Source organism: Lissotriton vulgaris, chromosome 2_1, assembly GCF_964263255.1.
Source record: "Lissotriton vulgaris chromosome 2_1, aLisVul1.2, whole genome shotgun sequence".
Taxonomy (NCBI): domain Eukaryota; kingdom Metazoa; phylum Chordata; class Amphibia; order Caudata; family Salamandridae; genus Lissotriton; species Lissotriton vulgaris.
The window spans coordinates 544132282-544154438 of NC_141687.1; the positions used below are offsets into that span (position 1 = coordinate 544132282).

General features: G+C 40.6%; 1 protein-coding gene across 1 annotated transcript in view; it reads right to left on the reverse strand.

Annotated features, from left to right (window-relative positions):
* Window positions 1-22157, reverse strand: part of ITGB2 (integrin subunit beta 2) — a 466167-nt gene that overhangs the window by 116196 nt on the left and 327814 nt on the right. Inside the window, exons 5-9 of the mRNA XM_086955517.1 lie at window positions 21498-21586; window positions 18677-18860; window positions 12570-12740; window positions 9864-10105; window positions 793-948 (exon numbers count right to left, since the gene is read on the reverse strand). Coding sequence (XP_086811643.1) covers window positions 793-948; window positions 9864-10105; window positions 12570-12740; window positions 18677-18860; window positions 21498-21586 — 842 coding nt within the window. The remainder of the gene's footprint in view (window positions 1-792; window positions 949-9863; window positions 10106-12569; window positions 12741-18676; window positions 18861-21497; window positions 21587-22157) is intronic.

Sequence of the window (22157 nt, forward strand, 5' to 3'; positions counted from 1 at the left end):
TTATTGATTTAGAAAACTGTTGGAAGCTATTGTTTAAACATGGAGGCAGGAAAGGTCTGGAAAGACTTCAATTTCCATATTCTTTTTGAGCGCCTTTTTAACTACGCTGTAAACTTTACAACTGAGACTGGAGTGTGGCATATTCTATGAAGACTAGTTTGCAGAACACATAAAGATGGTCTCAAATTAGGCTTTGGAGAGGAATGCTCTTTGGCTTTTGTATAAAAGAGCAGAGTCACCTACTGGATTTCTGCCAGATAAGTTCCAGTGTAGATGAACATTAGGAAAGCGGACTATTCATCCACAATATGGGACGTTTCCATGTGTCTGGAGATAAATATTAATCAGCATGTCTCGATATTGCAAGTCACATCTCCTGCTGAGTCAATGTCTGGCAAGTGTACATCTTTTGAATATTATAGCTTATCCTGAAGGGAATATTGCACACCCAAGTCGCATCATATAGGATAGATAGAGAGCACCTAAGCTTACATTTCTGGGGGAGATGTGACAGGATCTCACGTTTAGAAAATGTTGATGCACTCCTAAAAGCTATATTTTCTCCACAAAACTAAAGTTAAACAAAACAACATAAAGAGTTGTTGCATTGATATGTAAAGTTTCCCAGTGGCAGGCGTGGGTGTTTGCTTGCTGAAGTTCCTCTTTCATACATAACTTCTCCTTACAACACCTCTCACTATGACTCACTCAAAGGGTACATTTCACAGAATTTCAGCTATTCATACTGTACCAGCCTATCATGGTTAGGATCGGTTCTTATGAGAAACTTACAAAATCATTGCTCGTCTTGTACAAGTTGTCTTCCATATGACACTGGCCATCGTTCGGTGTCAAAATGGCTGCTAACTTCCCATCCCCAGCAAAATGAAAGCCATCATCTGTTGCATATACCAGCAATCGGGTATTATTACGCCAACCAATTTTATTCTGAAAAAAACACAAGTAAACTCGGTTAGAGTTGAACTTTGGAAAATATTTTTTGGGTAATTGGATAAGCTTAGAAACATCATTCTTCACAACATCAATATAAAATGAATGATTTACAAAAATGAGAGGCAAAAAACTTTCACTCCTGTCACTTTTAGTAAAAATAAGTAAATTGAAGAAAGGGTGGTGCACAAATCTAGAAGATCAGCCTCCTATTCTTCCAAATCGGAGGCTAGCTCCACGATACCATTTGAAAGACAGTACACATTAATTCAGTTATATAATGTACAGACTTCTTTTGATTTTTTGATAAATGTTTCTTTATTCTTGTCTTCTTATTCTTTTGTTAAGAAGACCTTTCTCCTACTGTAGACAAATAATTTCGTTTCTTGAAAGAGACTTATTCAGGGTGACAAAACATAGACAATACATATATAATTTAAATCAATTTACAAAAAACCTATTCCACAGAAGGCGCCATTGTGTTTTATTACCCATTATAGAATTTAAAGGGTTGGGACCTACGGGAACGCTACTATATTGTATTGCACAAGATGGTGGTTGCTTTAGCACGTAGAATCAGATTTCAAGTTGCCAGGACTTGCTGGTATAAGTATCTCACTGTTTGTGATTTGCTTAAGAGAGTTTAGTTATGAATACTAGTATGAGCTAACTAGAGTCTTACTGTGGATGTGGATAATTGGCAGCCTTGAATCATATCAACTGTAATGTAATCGCTATGTGGCTTCACCAATATTTTGTATGTGATACTTACAAGTGGGATTTCTCAATTTTGTACATTTAAATATTCTGCCATAATAAAAGATTTTTACGATAAATACATGTGTGAGCAATTATGGCATTTTGGATTGTCCAGACGCCGTGGTATATAAAAGTAACTAAGGATGTCATCAATAATGGACATATATGTACATTTAAAATCGAGAAGGCTCTTGACTTATATACAAAAGTCCTTTGTGAGAATGTGCAGGCACGCAATAAGGGTGTTTCTGTGTTGTAATCATTTCTTCCTTTTTTCCCAATTTGGACAGATTTTGAAGTTGGCATGTTGCGTGTCCAAAAAAGCATATAATAAAGTTAAAAAAATGGATTTTGAAGCTTGACTATGTGATTAGGAGGTAAATATTATATTTAGTATATCTAAGGTTTATTAGGATGATTTGATACAATGGAGTATAGTTAGCTCAATGCTTTTAAATATTTTTTGTGTTATCGATATTAAAATAATAATTATGTTATAAAGTAAACTATTGGACATGCTAAACTCAACCATACAGTGAAGTCTTTCGATTAAGTTACAATACTTATTTGATTAACATTTGATCATTAAGGTATAATATGCCTGTTGGGGTTTTATTATAATCTGAGGATAGTAATTACAGAACACTCTGCTATTTGTGCTTTAGCAGGAGTGTGTTTACAAATACAAATGATTGAAATTCTGTATAGGTGTATGATGAACTATGGAATAGGATGAGAGATGGAATCCAGGAGAAACAAATTACTAATGTATGAGGAAATGGAGGAAGTTCTTGTCTACAAGACAATTTTAAGACAGATTGTGTTTGATTTGACTGTAGAATTCCTGTGCCAATATTGAAAGCTCTCTTTACAGCAAAAACAAACTGTATATTATAAATTTGATAATTCAAATGTAAAATTTTAATCAGCCTTGCATAATATTATACGATCCATTGGAAGGCCAAACGGGATTGGTGGGTAATAAGACGTGCACAGTGAATAAGGTTATTAACTATGTTATTGTTCAACATGTATTATGCACAATGGTGTCTTGTGTGGAATAAGTCTTTTTGTAAATTGATTTCAATTGTGAATGTATTGTCTATGTTTTGTAGCTCTGAAGAAGTCTCTTTCAAGAGACAAAACATGTTGGCTACAGGAGAAGAAAAGTGTTCTTTTACAAAAGAATAAGAAGACAAGATTAAAGAAACGTTTTAAGAAAAATTCTGTAGAAAGAGTCTGTGCATTATGTAACTGAATCACTTTGTAATGTATCCATATAGTGTGTGTTGATCATTTCTATCAATATAAAATGAACATGATTCAGAAAAACTTGTTAAATCTGTTCACTATTAGTCCATGTCCTACCAAGTGCAGAAAATACACAATACATCTGAAACAGAAATTCCAGAAGCAAAAACTTAATGTGTTATTTCTCATTTGCCCATAGTTGCCATACAGTTTCTCTTTTGATGGCTCATTTTCAGGTCAAAGCCTATCTGAGAGCACAGCTGGCTTGCACATAAATCTTAGGAACATTGTGAAAGCATTTCTGGGAATGCATTCTGCCCATTGCGTACCATTTAATCTCATCCTCCTGATATACCTTCGTAAAAATGTGTTGTCCAGAAATTTTCATTTTTGATTAGTGTTTTTGGATCATTAGAGAAGTAATTTAGCTTTGGTAGACATTGCTGATCAGAGTCGTATTTTTCTGGACAACATTTTTTTTAAATGGCAGATGTGTTGCAGTGATAATGTAACATTTCAGGAATCATGAGACCTATATACTTCATGTTGGTGTCATAACATAGGATGTGGGGGTCAAGTCGTCTTTAGAAACAGAAAAGAACTCCTCAGAGCAACCCTTCCACCATTTTCCCAAATGGCGGCTATAATAGAGGAAGATGAGACATATATAGAAATGAAACAAATAATAATAATTTGTAATCCTTTTATGTATATACCAAACAATGTTAATGATCTGAATATGAAAAAATGTTTTTAGACACATTTTCATAGTTCAGCTCATTTATATGTTTTGGCAATCGCTTGTGGTACTATTGCAGAATGTTCAAAATTTGAGAAGAGCATATCGACAAGGACATTTTATTTGCAAGTACATGTACATGTAAATTCTGTGTGTAGATGCTTCAAAAATGTTGTTGGTTTTTGCACTCCATCAATATCTTTCCAACTAAATCCACACAGATCTTTCTCTACATATGCATGATCCAAAACATTTACACTGATCAAGTAAAACGCTCTTTTAATGTGTCCATGCACAGAATTTGACGTCCGTGGAAGGTCACTTAGCGGGACTGATCTCTTGAACTCACTGTACTGAAGATCATCACCTGTGTAACAGACAGAACTTGTTTTCCACACACGCACAAGGTATTTCTCTACATCTTTAAAGTCACATTCTTCTTCTGTCTCAGCAAATACTTTTAGAAACTTCACAGGTTGAGCAGTTTAAGCTCCAAGCTCCAATTTTGCTCAATGTGACATCACCCATAAAAAGGTGTGCCTTGATAAGAACACTGGGCATCTCTGAGTCAAGATTCTTCAACGGAATATAGAGCAGGATGAAGTGTCTTTTCTCTCCTGCTCCATAATGTAACTCTGACAATCCGTGACTTATGAACATTGAAACAAATCTGAGTAGCACAATAAGAACATCTGTGTCATTTGACGTTTAATGACTTGATTGGAACCATTTCAAACAATCCCCACAACATGTGGCACAACACGAAAGTCAGATTCCCCCAATTTGCTGTTAAGGTCTTGAACAATATGAGCTGTACCTTTTGAATAAGTCTCAGCAAGCACCAACTCCTCATTGACAATCATTCAACTTGCAATAATTGGTAATTCAGTCTTCACTGAAGCATCAGCAATGTTTTGGCAAGTTAACATCTCTAAGTTCATCCTTTTCGTTGTTAATGACCAGAATTTATAAAGTTGCACAGGTACAGGTGTCGAATTTTTGATGCAGGCAAGGTCAATTGTTCCACTTGTAGACATTCGTCTGATTCTCTCAGATTCTTTGACAGATTGTTCAAGACATCTGTCAAAGACAATGTGCAGTTCTTGCAGGGTGCACACTGACTTTGATATCTGTAGAACAGTCTGAACGACGTCTCCGAAGTTTTGCATGGATGAAATTGTGACATATAACCCACAACAACAACAGTTTTCAATGAGGACACCTCTTTTAATTGAAATTCTCCAGACGGAAGTAAATAATTTGTTTGTGGGAAGAAGATCATGCAAAAGAATGTCCTTGATAAATTCCCCCCTTTAATTTTGCTACATCCATCTCTCTATGTACTTGTCAAACTTGGTTTTTGTTACCTTTTCTGTACTGACTGCTTGGACGACACTCTTACTATGGCAATTAAAAAGTGGAAAATGTGCTTTAGTGATTATGTCAAACAGATTTTTCTCTTTCAATACAAATCTCTCCTGCTTCAATTCTGTATATAGTTTAAATCCATGTTCCAGGACATCAGTAGACATGTCTTTATATTGTTATACACATATTGTTTGGTCACAAGTTGTGAAGTCACATTGGCTCAGTCATTTAAAAGGGGTTTCCTTGCTGCTGCATGAAATGGAGAAGGCTGCCAACATATTAATTAAAACGTTTCCCTATCTTTCCCACAAGTTTGTGGTGAGGAACACTTTCACGATGGTCCATTAATGTTGAATTTGTCATTTCTCTGAAAACAATGCAAATAGAAAGGACTTGAAGGCAAACTAGCTGTAATTGAGCAACATAAACATATTCACCACTTTTACCTGTCTGACCAAAAATTCCCTTTAAGATTTTCTGTGACCTCTGGATCATCCGTTCTGGTTTCATATCTGGAGCCACCGCATTGAACCTTCCCTCTCTGACTTTCACCACAAAATGTCTTTGGTTGAATTTCCATTTCCAAGTGTCACATTTGCAAATAGCAGGACTCCTGCTGCCAGTGGCTTGTAGACATATTTTTAGCTTTAGACTTTGGACTTTGGCGAGGGAGGTCAGGAGACCTTTCCACCAGAAGGGTAGGGAGATCTTGCGCACATAGGGATGCAAAGAATACATTCTCCCTGGGAATATATGGCAAACAAAAGAGTATCCCTCTGCCTAATGAAAAAAGTGAGGCGGTGTGTGTGCACCATGACTACAAGGAAAAATAATTCATTTTTATATACAATCCTCACCCACTCTAGTAGTGCAATGCTTCATCATAGGGTTCACCCTGACTCATAGAGGTCAGGGTGGGTTCATCTGTGTTTCCAGGGAGCTCTTTGTATATTAGTCGACAAATGTTTAACTATAGCCATTTGTTTAAATGGGTAGAATTTAAAGTGAAAAAGCATGCTTCAGAAAACATCAAAATGAAATTGGTTTAGTTGGAGTGGAGAAAGCTTAAAGACTTATTGTTACAACAGGAGTAAAACATATCGGTCAATATCTATTAACATTGCAGTGAGTTATCGAGGTTAAAGGAATTTAACCACACACAAACTTAATCCACATGCACTTGTGGCAGTGTTGTCTATCGGCCCTGTCGTATTATCAGGGATGATATTCATACTACTGTATGTATAATAATAAAACATTGAACAATAATCGAAAAAGATGAGAGGTCATGATCGGCTCAGACGAATGCCAGTGTAACAGTTTTAAAGTATGTCCCTATTAATTACATACTGCTGCATGCTGGGCCAGTGTATAGAGGAAATCCCGAAGCCCCATTTTGGAAGCTCTGATCGAGAGAAACCAGCATGGCTGGCCATCTTCGGACTGACCATGTACACTGTTAGGTTGGATATGCTTGGCATCCTGCCCCATGTGGACATTTAGTTACCAGATGTCTGCCCTTGACCAATGGTTCCTGCAAATATGCATTCGCCACATGCAGACAGAACATTCAAATTGTTCCAAAATTCATTCTACTTCAGAACATACAAGTTTGAATTAGAGGAACCACCATCTTCATTTAATGCCTTGGAGGAAATAATTTGATCTGGTTGTAGAGATAACTTTAACTGGTACTCTTGCATGCATGAGCTTTTTCACTTTTTGTTATTCTGAGATTTAGGGCCAGATGTACGACCTTTTTTGCAGTCGCATAGGGAAATCAACCCATTATGGAACGCAAAAAACTGAAGGGGTTTTGTACAAACGCTATTTTGCAAATCAATGAAAATAGCATTTGCGAGACGCTATTAGGTAGGAGCGTCTCTTCCTAATAATGAGTGAAAATGGTATGTACCATTGTTTTGCGACCGCATTTGCGGTCACAAAACATTTGCAGTTTACCACCTACTTCAAGAAGGTGGTGAACCACTCACAAATGGGAAGGGGTACCCAGGGGACCCCTTCTTTTTTATGAGTGTGTGCGAAAATACTTTTTAGGAGCAGGCAGTGGTACCAGGAAAATGGGCTGCATTTAGAAAAAAAAACTGCCTTATTTATAAAGCAGTCACAGATATGATGGTCTGCTGACCCCAGCAGGCCACCATCCCCGTGAGTGCTAGCCATTCCCAATGAGGTCGCAAATTGCGCTTGCCTCATGAATATTGATGAGGCATGCAATTTGCGACCCCATTGGGAATCGCAAACAGTGTCTGAGACACTGTTGTAAATTCACTATAGCGAGTCGCAAATTGCTCGTCACAATTCGATGCAATTTGCCACTCACTAAAGTGAATGGTCGTACATCTGGTCCTTAGTACTCTATATGGGGATAAAGGTGTGCATGGGAACTCTCTAGGGAGAAACATTTCTTAACAAATGTAACTAAAAGAGGGTGAATATGTTTAATTTTATCTTCTTCTGTTAGCACATCGTAAATATCCAGAAAAAACCTGAAACCTCCTGTAGGAGGGACGGTGCCCCCAATATCCCAAGACTAGGTCATGAATTTTATGAGACAGGAATTATGCTGTTCCAATATGCCAATTAACCGCTATTTCGTTATGACATATTAAAATGTGTTTGAAATCAGTTTTAATATGTGCTTTCTTTTTCGGAAATGAAAAAAAAGAGTACAAGCTGGCTCCCACTAAGACCTTCTGCTAATTACAAACCCGACATGCCCTACAGAAGGCAATCCCTAGGGTGTAGACCTCCCTGAATCCTACTCGCTTGAGGATTGGCTGTTAGATGACTACATGCCGAGGCAGGCGATCTTGGTTACCTATCATAAATTGATCAAAAACTCTTCTGGTCTTCTGGCTAAGCTGCTGGGAGTGACACATAGGGGATTTGGAGGTTGGGGAGTGGCCAATACCCCTGGCTTCCCCTACGGAGATGGCACGCTGCAGATTTCGGTTGGTGCAACTGAAAATCCTACACCGCAGCTATTATGCATGTACTACCCTGGTTAAAATGGTCAAAAAAGACAATGCTTTGTGTTCCACAAAGTGTAGTCTGGAAGGCATGTTTTTCCATTTGCTGTGGAGTAGCCCAGCGCTCAAACATTACTGGGGAAGAGTGTTGGCTTGCCTCAGTGTTGTTGTGAGGAGTGATTTGACACTGGTGCCTCCAAAATGTTTGGGCTGACACAGACCTCAATCATATGGACCAGCTCTGGTTCACATTGGGATTGATGGTGGCCCATCAAAACATAGCTCGCATGTGGAGATCCGAATTGAGCCCCAGTTTGGGGGACAGGAAGAGAGATATGGATTGGTGCATGCCGGCTGAGAGGGCAGTCTATATAGGATGGGGCTGTACAAATAAATGGACTAAAATAAGGGGAAAGTGGAATGCTGATGGGGGAGCTCTGTACATTATTAAAATTGAAAACAAATATTTTTTTAAAAATCTTTTTTAAGATATGCACACCAAAAATGAAAATGTATTTACTGTTTTCTTTGTTCAAATATTGTTTCCATTACCCATTAGACCACGGATTGGGCAGTTATCATATTGGATGTTTTTTTCTCAACCCGATTTCACATTGTCCAGTTTCAACAGTGCCCAGTGTGGCAGACATTGCATCGTGATCAGATTATAAGAGATCAACATTACACAGTTGACGCATTGCACCGTGAAGCACATATGGCAGAGTGTTGACATTGCCCTAATTAAGCCATTACAACAAGAATGTCTTAGTTTCTAGGTTTGCCCATGAAGCACATGTAATATTTTTTCACATAAGCTAATAAGGCACACACGGCCTACTTTACCACATTCTCACACATTCCAGTTTCACGATGTCCCAGTAAATAACAGATTGACACATTCGACATTCCCACCTAACGCACAAGTCACCCAATTATCACATTGCTCTTTCCTCAAGTGGATGGGAGATATGGCGCCAATGGAATACCTTCAGGCTCTATCATCCATTGTGTCAACGCGCAGACGTAAGTAACTACAAAAGAGATAATGACGGACCACCAGCCCTAACTGGGGTGGCCGATCCACCACCATGCATTGGCAAAGTTACCTCTGAACAAGAGTGCCATGTAAAGAGTGGCAGACATACACAGAGTAATAGGGATGGACCCTTAAAATGCTTGATAACATCCAGAAGCACGTTAGTGAAATTAGAAATGCTGGGGTTGACAATATAACCCCACTTTGGGACACAGTCCCAGTGTCCACAATTGCTAACAGAATTTTCACGAGCAAAGACAGACATTGGCTGGTTTTCAGAGGAGTGTTTCTCCACAAGTGACGGGTTCTGCCACTTAGCTACAAAAACTTCAATGGATAGGTGGGCAGTTCTACATATGGTGGGTGTCATTCCACATCCTTGGCCACTGACAGGGCAAATGGACCATCTGCTGCCCAGATTATAGACCAGGCCACAAACTGATAAACCCGTTGTTTGATGAATTTACCCCTATAGTGTATCTCTTTTGTTGGTAAGTGTGTCAGGTTTTGAAAGCACAAAGAATGATTTTCATTATTGTCAACTGAACACAACAGTTAGTTGATGGAAGCAGGAAAAAATGAATTATAGATACACAATAGGCAATGCAAAATGGGATTGTTTAAACGAGTAGATGTCACCATTTATGGAGATTTAGTTATTTAATGCATTTTTGACTCCTTTGGCATATGTATTTCTAAGTCATTTTTGTTTCCTCAATAGAAAATCCACAAGTATCTTAAAAGGTGTATCTGGGAGCGCCCTTACCCCACATACTGCAGCCTGCATCATGGCATCCAAGCCCCCCTCTGGGGCGTCGAGGTTTCCAGAGATGTATTGTTTTCCAACCTCTTCTTGAAACTTTCTGCCGTCCTCTGTCAGGCTCAGGACATGTTTGTAAGCAAAGGGGGGCTGGCAGGTGACTGAACGGTCTGGGCAGGGGTTTTTCAGCCTGTCTGGATGGGTGTTCACAAACGGCATGACCGTCTTATCCACGAAGCAGCCAAAGCCTGGGGCCCGACAGAGAAACCGAGAGAAAAAAGAAAGAAAATGTTATCAATTGAAATAAAGAGTACAAAGAAAAAAAGAGCCACATTGCAAAAAACCCAGCATATTCAGAAGTCCAAATGCTTAGGCACTGTGTAGAGCTACCTTTCCTCTGATGAGTATGTGCGTGTGCACGCAGGGAGCTGTGTGACAAATAAGGGCAGGTGCAACACCCAACAGAGCTCAAGACAAGCCATGTTTGGAAGACTTTGAGAAAGAAGACATTCTATGTGCTCTAGGAAGGAGGTATGATGCAGGCGGTGGTAATGTAACTGATTCCAGGATGATTGGTAGGATCCAGTCAGCCAGACACCAGACCTTGGCGAGCCACCAGCAGGCACAAACCCCAAGTCAGCTACTTGTATTCACAAAAGGCAGGACCGCAAAAAGGATGGACCAGACCTGTAGGGCCAGGATCCCTCGATTTCTAGAGCGGGCAATAAGTGGGAACTGTCACCATAAGTGGCTACCTACACGAGTTCAGGGGAAGGTAGTTCATCGTAGCACAGGGAAGTAGGGCCTGATCGAAGTCGCTGCCACTCACCTAGCATTTTTACGACAGGTACCTTTGACATAATCCTTCAAGTAGTTGGATGCAAGAAGTACATGGAGATTTACCACAAATGTGTTTCAATGATGTAGTTCCTGGCTCAATCAATCAATCAATCAATCACGCGTTTGTTAAGGGCTACTACTCATGCGTGAGGGTCTCAAGGCGCTGGGGGAGGTGGGGTTCGCAGAGTCCAGTCTATCAAGAAGGGGGTCTGTCGAAGAGCCAGGTTTTGAAGTTTCTAGTGAAGGTGGGGAGAGAAGTTGTCTGTCTGAGGTGGAGAGGGAGGGCGTTCCAGGCTCTGGCCACAAGGAAAGAGAAGTAGCTGCCGCCGGATCTGGTCTTTCTGGCTCACATTCTATTAAGACTGTACCAGAGTTTACTCAGGGAGGGAGGAGTGTCTAGAGTAGCTAGATTGTTACCCAGAGGTACCAATCTAGCCTATAGTCTTAGACTATTTGCAAGCATCCCTTCCATCCCCTTGTGTGTGTTTGAAGGCTTGAGGTGGCGCTCTTCCCAGTTGGTGAGCCATCAAACCTACAGAGAATGTGGTCTCCTTATAAGAGTTTATATACCTGGTTTTAAAAAACCATAGTTCTTCATATTTATTGTTGCCTTGCCCAAGACAATGTTATGTAAAAAAACTTTCTGGAGTTTGGCACATATTAACCTTCATCTTCATGATTCTTTGCCAAGGAATTCTCTCATGAAGGTTCTCTAACCCACAACCAGGATGGATGCACTATGATTGTTTTGGAAAATAAAGTATTACGTCCCTAAAGTAAATAATATCCCTGTGGACCAGAATAAGTTCCTTGTTCTGTATGTCAGTGGTAAACAGCCCCACATGAGCGTGGGTTTAATGCCCTTGTGAGGAAATCAGACCTAAAAATGCTTTAAGTAGGATGAAAAAGTTAGAGGTTTGGTTTAGTAAGAGCATCTAAAAGCATTTACCAGAGGCAGGTACTCTGTAACTAAGGACATGGCCTAGTTATTGTGTAGTAGGATCATATGGCTGGTTGATTATTAAAAAGAGAATTTTTTTACAGGACGAATAACCGAAATTAGCAAAGAACACGCTACTTAGTAACACATGTGACATGGCACATATAGCATGTAAGCAGTGCAACGCATTCAAATTAGAAATTTAATTTTACAGAATGGTTAGCAGGTGCATTTAAACAAAATCTGACTATTAAATACTGCCCATGTGAATAAGCTACAAGTACACTGCCTGTACATATTTTAACACACAAGTTGAGCATGTGACGTTCATGTGACTGTTGTCGTTTGCAGTGATTTTTCAGTGCAATGTTTTGCTGAGAAAATCAGCGAAAAAATCTATTTATGAGCCTTTTTTCTCACATTAAAATGTCCTCATCTTAACATTTACAACGTTTTCTATATAATTTTAAGAAATACGTAGAACTGAAGTCCTGCATAATAACATACCCCTTGACTAAAGCGTTTTCCCTGGTTCAACTCCTATTTTTTTCTGGAATATTGTTATTCAAAAAAAGGTAATATATAAATGTGTTTTTCTGCACAGATCAACCCATTTTACCCGAATAAACATTAGCTCTTTACCTTGGCATGGTCTTCTCTAAAATATAACAATCCTAGTGCATTCTAATATAGTTGTGTTCATTGCATTTCCATGAGAAATCAAGTCTGTGTTATGGATGGTTCTTTTGCACCCAATTGGAATGAATGTTATTAAAGAATATATACTATGAAAAGTGTCTACTTACAGGCTTCCCCCCACTCAACATCAATTGACCACTGGACAATAATCAAGTACAGAAATATTTTCAAAAAGGTTTTACTGATTACACACAGGTGAAGGTACGGTGACACTAAGATCATCCCTTACTCACCTATCTGAGCAGACTTGGTGATGGAGTTCAAGGCAGTCAGCAGGTCATTTCCAAGCTTTTTCACATTCTCAAGATCATCTTTCATGGAGTAGGAGAGGTCCATCAAGTAGTACATGTCGACGGGGTATCCCTCAGCTCGGCGAAATTTCACGGTAAAATTTGCTGTTTGACCTGATGAGAAAAATATGAAAATAATACTCAAACTTCCGATCTCCTGAAGAAGGGTCTAACTGTAAAAACAGCTCATGATAGCTGGATTGAAACAAAAAAAACTATCTCTCTCTAGTTACATTTTTACTTCTTGTAGACCTGCAAGATTGTTCAAATAACATGGCCATTCTATTACTGCTTCACCCAAGACTGGATCTTTGTAAGGGATGGTGGGCTTGATTAACCAGGATTTTATTCCGAGAACAGGAGTGACTCCCTTATGATTTACTCTTGACTTAGGAGGTCTTGCAGACAATGGCATCTTTCGGAGAAGGCCCACTTGCTATATTCAGAGCTCTGCTCCTGCTTGATGGAGATCTCAGTATCTACCGTGCATCATCTAGTCAGATGGATGCTCTTTAGGGACAGCTGAATGCCTAGCTAGCTGCTTTGCTGTGTCAGCCCTCTCAGAAGATTTAGGGAGTTTTCTCCTGACGTTTTGTGGCAATTGTTTGTTTTCAGTGTCCAGGACCGCTATGTCTCACCAAGTTAGAGGTTTCCAGTAATGAGCTGTATAGGCCGCTGATGCTATGCTGCTGGAAATTTATGTAGTGTTTCCACCACTTCTAAATCATGCAGGGGAACCATGAGTTTGATGAGGCAGGAACTCCGCTAATTTAAGGAGAGCTCATGTTCCACCAAAATCTAAATAAGGATGCTCTTTGCTTTAAAGTTTCCATGAGTAAGTCACACCTCATGGAAATTGTTTATTTTTTTAATAGGCCAGTAAATGAGCATCTGAGTAATTTTTTTGTATAGCTCTTAAAGCAGAACTATCCACTTCTAAGCAATCCCTTCTGTCCAGCTCCTACGCTAGATTACCTGAGAGGTATTTTCCTTTTGCACAAACAGTATGCGCGAGTCAGTTAATAATTGTTTCAGGGACGCTGATTGCAAAATATACAATGGTAGTGCACAGACTCAGTACAAAATTATATGAATATTTAACTACATTAAGTAAGTAATTGGCTGGGTTGTACTATTTGTATTTTCATCTAGAGCACTTTTCATACCGGCTAAGCCTAAGGTTATCTCCAGCGGGCCGGCATGGCTTGTGGGTGGCAGGGCGGGTGGGTCGATGAGGGTGTTACATGGGGGCCGCGTATGTGTGTGTGTGTGTGGGGGGGGTTACGCTCATGTATAAAAAAATCATTAAAAAATGAAGAAAAAAAATTACCGTTGAGCCGGGTCTTGCATCTCCCCGCCTGCTCTTCTCCATATCAGCCAGGCCCTACTGACCAATCACAATGCTGCAATGCAGTGTTGTGATTGGTAGGCACCCAGACTCCCCTGACCAATCACAATGCTACAATGCAGCGTTGTGATTGGTTTTGAGCGTCCTGGCTGAACGCTCAGCCAAGGAATGGGAGCCTGGGCTTGTTCTCCATGCAGGCTGTAATGCAACCTGTACGCAGCCTGCACAGAGAACGGGGAAAGTGTGCATGGCTGGTGAGGGCGGCCGACAGGGTTGACCAAACAGTCATTACGCACTCTCCCCAGCACTTCTCCGAGAACAGAGCAGCCCGCCCACTGAGAAAGAGGAAGGAAACATAAAATAATAATACCTAAAAGTTATTATCATTTTATGTTTTCTCTTCTCACTTGAAAGGAGTGGGGCGACGCCATAGCGGAGGAGCCACCACTGAATATTTCTATGGTAAACTCATCATTTACAGTCTCATTAATGCAAACATATTTTAAAGATACTAGTCTACATGAATCTTTTGCCAAAAGAGTTTTGTGACATAACAGGAACACTTTAGTCAAAACAGCAGTGTTGGTCCACTTGCTATATCACGTTCTTTATTTTTTCTGTAAGAAACTCTGAAATCAGGGTCAAGGGAGTAGCTTCAGGAGGAATGTTTGAGGTGTGACACCCCAAAATAAATGCATTTTTGTCTTGGTGGTTGAGTCTGGAGGCACTGAGTTGGGTCTGCTAAGTCGGTGTTGGTTTTTATCCTCATCCTGATTTCAATAGTAGGTTTTAACTTGTTCATTTTGGATCAGCAATTTAAAGATATATATAGAGTGACCATTTTACCCAAAAAATTGTAAATCTGTGCCCATAGAAATATTTCTTGAATGGGTGCAGATTTGCTACGTTTTTTTTAATTTACAAAAATTATTAGCAGTAGGCTAGGAAAGGGGTGTCAGTCTCAGGTTTCCAGGCACATTAGTGGCAATCAGACACTTAAAAGGAGATAGGACGAATTCTTACAAATAGTCGAACCACTGGCAATCGATCGGGGTAGCAGACCAACTCAACACATTAGACAGAGGGCCTGATTTAGTGTTTGTTGGATAGAGTAAATCCAGACAAGTGGCAGGGAACTTTACATCTGCCATGTTGCCTTTCCTTCTCCTTCCAAATTTAGAAATGTCTGAGGACATCTCTATACATTGGCAAGGACCGCTGTCATAGTGGTTTCTATCAATGTAGGAAAGGTTTGACGGACAGCTCCACCAAATATGATGGCCATCCCTCAAATTTTTCCAAAGTTTTTTATTTTTCAGGAGCATACTGCTGAAATGGGAGTTTTTTTATGGAAAATAAAAAAAACTAATGACCCCTACACCATGGGAGTTTTCGTCCATGGAATTGGGTAATTTTTCTTTTTTTTACTGTCCCTCACTGCCAGGATATACCTGGCGATGAGGGGCAGAAAAAAGCCATCTGACCGTCGACTCTAAATAGGGTAGATAGTCGGATAGTATACCTACTCCATTGGGCCGTCAGAGAAAGTTTTATGTCATAGGGTAAAATTTGCAGTCTGCAATGGAGTTCCATCTCCGTCAAGCTGTAAATCAGACCCAGAGGCACATCTAATGCAAATCAGTTTTGACCTGGCTCCTCACGCAAACAGTCCATTTCGAACCTTGGTCTCTCACCCATTCACCCCGCAGCCCATTCTCTTTTTAGTTGGGAAATTTGAGATTTACTCCTCCTGAATCTCACTGACTAAGCTACACCCCTGATTAGAGTGAGTTTCAGAACGCAAAAAAGAAAAGTCCCAAGATGCTGTACGCTATTTACATTGTATGGAGGGCATTGTTGTTTTTATCATGCACATGGTGGTCATCCCATGCAAGTGATAAGAGTCGGACGATTTGCTCTGACTGATGGATGATTTTTGGGAAATATAATTATTCTTTCTGTTTAGATGAATATAGTTCTCCTACAAATACAGCTGACAGGTCTCCCAATTTCATGAATGGTGGGCACATCTGTGCCGCTGGAACAGTTTTCAAGAGTGGGGGTGCTACTACCAATCTTATATCACTGGAGTCACAGAGAGTGTTAAAAATACAAGCATCACACAAAGCAAAAGTGTGGCAAATGAGAGACGCCAATTCAGCCAGAGTGGTAAGGGTGCTATATTTAGCCAGTGGTGAATTTTGGAGCACTCTGTTACAAATATGCTACTAAAGCATTATTATTATTATTATTATTGCATTTATTGAGCGCACAGCTACCCGGAGGTTTCCCGGCGCTTGCCTTGGGAACCCGTCCTGGCTTTTTTCACTGTGAGATAGCCCCTACAGGGCATCCCCAAGGTGAAAGCCAGGCATCCCGCCGCAGGGGGGCCGTTGTGGAGATTAAGCAAGCTTAATGCCCAGAGTTGCAGAGTGAGAACCCATGATTAGAGCAGGCACCGAAGCGAGAATTATCGAGTCCGTGGACATTTGAGCTCAAGACCCTGCCGCGTCAGGAATTGAACCCTGGTCCCGGGTCTGACCTCAGCTTCCGGGTCTGCCTGCTCTACACCGTGAGCCACACTTCTCCACAAAGCATGGTGTGGTAGTGCACAGAGATTTTGAGGTAGCACATTGTCCATTGAAACAGCAATAGAATTCCCACTGATGTGCAGTTGTACTGATAACCAAGCATCTTAATTTGTTTTGATCTTCTTAAAATTTGATTTCCATCACAATTCAGAATTAGAAAAGCATGTGCTTCATTTGTGCATTCCCAACTGCTGATATGTTTTGAAATATTTGTACAGCTCATTAAAAGGTATTTAAATGCTGTTCTATGTTGGAAAGAAAATGACATCCAATAGCCTTACTTTTCACACTCCCGGTACCCCAACAAATTGTCAGATAGTAAACTTTACAAAATCCTCTAACTTTGCCGAGGGAGAACGAAAAGTAAACACTGTACGTGTTAAAAGAAGTAACAGTAATGTGTCAGAAGATATGGCCAGACATTTGGCCTCTGTCTTTGAACACATAGCAAATGTGATGAGATAAAAACGAAATGTAAAGGGACCTTTATCATTCACCTTCTGAACTCCAGCATGTTATTTTTGTGGGTGCTGAGGCGCTCCCCACACACCTTTGTCCTGTGCTTTCTTAACCTTTATTCTTATACAAATACCAATCCAATCTCATATTATTATCATGTGGAGGACCAGGCTGACTTACATTCCATGGAAATATCAGCCAATGATGCATATAAATAGGTAGTGAGAAAAGCACGATTCTTATGTATCATGAGTGACGGGGGTCAGTGGAGTGGCCTCTACCTTGCTATTCTGTCACGAGGTATTGAAGGAGAGAGGAAGAGGAGGAACCAAAGAGGAAGAGATCAAAATTCTGGAGGGGAACAAGATTTTCAGACTTGCTTGGGCACTAGCTCCAAGCAGTTGAACGTCCTGAATATCCAACAAGACCAAAAAAGTATATGTGCACCATCTGCATGCATCAGCCACCTTGGAGAGCACTCTATAAAGTCGTTTTTCCTGACCCCTGGAGGTTCTGCCATTCCCTAACATTTTTATTCGCAAATCTAATGATGATTCAACAAGCTCAAGATTTCGCGGTCAAGACAGTACAGACACTCCTTAAGGTTGAACATTTATCTGAACTTTGGAGGAAGCTGCAGAGGGCGCGGCTCAGAACTATTGTACCTTCTGCTACCTCCTCTCCAACACATTCTCTTCTCACAGAAATTGTGCAGCAACGGTATGTTTAAAATATTAAGAGGAAACGTTTTGGACAGCGTTAGTTCTTGGATCTGGACCACAGGTTTTCACATAACCTACTTCTAAAATTTAGAGAGATTGGAAATGATTTGATCCTCTGTGCCCTAAAATGTTTCCTTTTCTGTTAATGTGTGCCTGCTGTAGCCCTGCTTGTTTTTTTGTTTTTTTGCTGACTGCCTTAGCTCCGTGAAAGCTTTTAGGCAATTCTGAATTTTCCTTAATGGTCTAATATGTATTTATCTTCTAAATGAGTACGTAGCAAAAATCTAACTTTAATGAGCTTAAACTGTGAGGAACAGGATGGGGGTTCGACGGTGCCATTGTGCCATGATGGAAGCTCTCCTGCAAGCCCTTTGACACAGCCATGCTAATACCTTAATCATTATGGCAAATCCCAAACTTTAGAGGTGGATGTCACAGCTGTGACAGTGGTGAGGATGCCTAAACATTTGCTGGGGTTTGCACTAGCAACATTTGGAAGATGGAAGTCTGCACGTTGAACACATGTCACATCGTACCCACAACCTCACTGATATCTAGGATGACCTACTCTTGGTACCCCGAAGAGCACTGACTGATGTGGGCTTCCGGGAGTCGGAGCTGGCATGCCCTGATAGCTACAAGTGACGCGTACCTTCCAGCAGGCACTTGTGGCTGAGTGCTGCCTATGGCTGGATCATGCTCATTCATGAATATAGCAATCAGGGAGCCAGAAAGAAGGGGACATATGTACGGACAGAGTGTTATATTACCTTCTTGAACTAGTGTGATCACACTTACTGTGGTCTTCATTATTTGATAGGTCTTGGATCGTTACATAAAGTGAAATATGCATTGTGAGTTTAATGGAGGAGCTCACAGACCTTTCAAACTTTCCAGTGCATTAGTCACAGGATTCTCTGTAATTCTTACCTGGTCGTAGGTTGAGCCGAATGTTCTTGGGAACAAGCTGAACCACATTGGAAAGTTGGTCGTTTCCTACTCTAATGCTGTTGCTCTGTGGTGACACAATATCCGTCTCGCCGCATCCCCTCTGCGCCAGCTGCCGGAAGGTGTCACATCTTGCTGAATCGGGCTCCCCTGCTTTTGTGAAGTTCTGGGCAATACAAATATGTGAGAAATGTATTAAAGTAAGAAGCATGATTGAAGGAGTATTACTGTCTCTTCTTTTAATCGAGATTAAACCCTATGATTCAGAGCATTGCCTCATGTTTCTCATGAAGTCATCAGCAGAGGGATCCTATTAGTGTTTCAGATTTGTAGCTGGTAAAGTTCATAAATAAATCTGGAAAAATTAGAAACTTTTACAAGAAATTGCCAGAATAGTGTATCCATGAATGTGGTTATAGTGATCTGCCAAAGATTTAGAATGTGCCTTTCCTTAGGCTAATTCTGATGGAAGTATAATGGGGTTTAGGAAAGGCATCGACATGTCAGGGTCTTCTTTAAGTTCATATTGAAAACATCTTGACACAAACATGGATACAGTCTCAAGACGTTCTCCATAGTAATTTACAATACGGTGGTGATCAAGACTCTGGATCTCCCGAACTATTCAGAACTGCTTTAAAGCAGTAACAGGCCCTGGTGCTGGAACAATTTTCAGACTGGGGGCCCAGCCATTAATGTTTCATCACTGAACACATTAATAACATTTTAGGCGTCACACGCAAAGGGGCATATTATCAAGGAACGGTGTTAAAATTATCGCCTTGAGAATTCCAATAGAAGCCCATGTTCTGGGCTTCTATTGGAATTCTCTACCGCATATTATCATGCCCATTATCGCCGTTTTAGCAGCAGTTTTCTGCCGCTAAACCGGTAATAATTTTAACGCCCTACTTGATAATATGCCCCAAATATAGTAAATACATTCGGCAGGACATTGATAAGATGTGTAGTATATAACCAGAATTGCTTTTTGCAGAGCACTGTCACAAGCATATACCTAAATTATGGAGCGGTAGCGCACTGTCATTTGCACACAGCACGTTGCCCATTTGCTCAGACATACAATTTTTTACTGATAAAAAGTGCACAAGCGGCAATGGGTGGAAATCGAGTTTCAGGAAATAAGTGAGTCTTGATTTATTTTGATCTGCATGAGGTATTTATCTCCTGTGCTGGGCCATAATGATAATGGGTGTGGTCATGACGAGCTCAGCTCGTCATGAGCACAGGAGCACTGTGCCTCATGACGAGCTGAGCTCGTCATGAGCGCCCAAGGGGTTAAATTCTTTGTGCCCATAACACTGTAGAATTACACAGAAACTTTGCTTTATTTGTACTTTCTGAACTGCTGACATAGTCTGCAACATTTGTACACTTCATTTACAGGTACTATATTTTAATATGTGTTCGAAAAATGGCATCTACTGTACCCCTGCAAGATTGCCTCATAGTTCACTTTACTAAATCACCTGGCATTGCAGTTAGCGAAAGTAAACAGCAATCTCCATGTTAAAAGCAAATCAGCCATCTGCCAACAGGTATTGCCTGACATTTGACCTCTGTCTTTGAAGCACAGCACGTTGCCAGATAAAACAAAATGTAAAGGTTCTTTATTGCTCAATCTCTCTCTGAAATTCAGCAAAGCCTAGCCAAGAAGCCGCTGGTGAACGTGCGCTGTATAAATTCTTTTATCATATCATATCATATCATATCATATCATGGGTGTATTGGGGGTACTGAAGCACCCCCAGCACACCTACTTCCAGAATATATGGTAACAGGCTCTCAAAAAGGTTCAAGGTCGATAACACTGTTTTTAACACTAATGTTATCATACTTACAGAAGTATTAAAACAATATCCATAGTTTTATACCGAAATTAATAAAAAATAAAAAAGTGCACCAGAGCGCTGTTCAGCAAAGCTAAAGGCAAATTCTACTCCACATATGAATCTGAATAAAACTGTTAAAGGCTGTACTGCGGATAGAGAACCCTGTACCAAAAAACATATTTAGATTATAGGTACACATAATACTCAGGCAGACAAACATTGAGTAATTAGCAAATCGTGCCACTGTGCGTGCTCGGTTGTGACAGGGAATGCAAATATGATACAAAGTTTATCTTAGTGAACCAAGACTGCATAACATGTGCACTGTGTTCCTAGTGCGGTCGTTTGCTTGGGGATAGTGATGAGGCAGAACAAATGGGTGAATTCTGGGCACAGCAGTGCTGGAAGTGCACCGTAACAGGGGAGCGTGCTTAGGCATTGGAGAAGGTACAGGAATCTACAGATGATGTGTTCTAGCAGCATGAAGTGTCCTGTTTCAGCTGCAGAAGGGTCCTATTTTGGAGATGGGAGGGGGGTTCCTGAGGCTGATGCTGATCTAGGGGTCCCAGGAGCAGCCATGATTGGACATTTCGGTCCTATTGATAATTATTATGCAGCTGTACTCAAGCAGCTGTACTCAAGCAGCGCTTAATTTGTGCCAGTGGTTGCAGGTGTTGGGAAAAGAGACAGATAGGTAAACAGTGTCAAAGGGAGAACATAAGGGATTAAAAAGAAACTGCAAGGCTGAGATAAAGAGGCTGGGACCATAGGGTGGTGGAAGACTGAGACATGTAGTGGAAGCAAGATTAGACAACCTTTGTATTTGTCAATTTGGACATTCTGCAGCGCCCACTGCAGGTTTGTAATAAAAACTTCAAGCCCCTGCATTTCCCTTTTTTACATATTAAGCACTGACCTCAAACACAAACACAGACTATCACTTTACTTACCAACTTCTTACACCAGGCACAGCCGGGGCCAGACTGGATACATTCCTTGCAGTTGCTTACTTTGAGTTTGGGGCATTCCTGGGAAAGAACTTGGATAGAAAAGGAAAATAGCTTGTAAAAATAATCTTAACCGATTTCAGCAATAATAAGTAACACATCTGATCTGTAAAATAACTTGATTACTTTCGTGCTTTTCCAGCACATGCTTGCAAAATGAGCTTCAGGACTATTACTGTTTCAACTTCAAGCCTTCCCAGGCTCCAGTCAAACCACCAGGCTCCAAGGTGCTCTACTTGAAGAGGCCAAGTACCCCATTACCTTGGGCCCCATGTACTAATGATGCATTTAGTAAAAGTGGTCGCAATTTGTGCACTGACCTTTGCTGAATGCATTTGTATTTTGGGAACCGACCTCGTCACTGATAGGTCGGTTTGCAAAATTCAAAAGACAGTATGGCAGCTCTAAAGTGGATTCTGAAGCACAACTGCTTCCCAGTGGAAGTGTTTAAACCATGTTCTGAAACATTCATTGGGCACCAATTTGACCACCTCCAGGATGCAGCTCATCCAGGGCTCTCAACTTTGAACCCAAGTACTACACTGACTGCAGTAACACCTTGGCTGGAAAGCCCAAGAGACCAATGCTCCTTATACAGGCTAA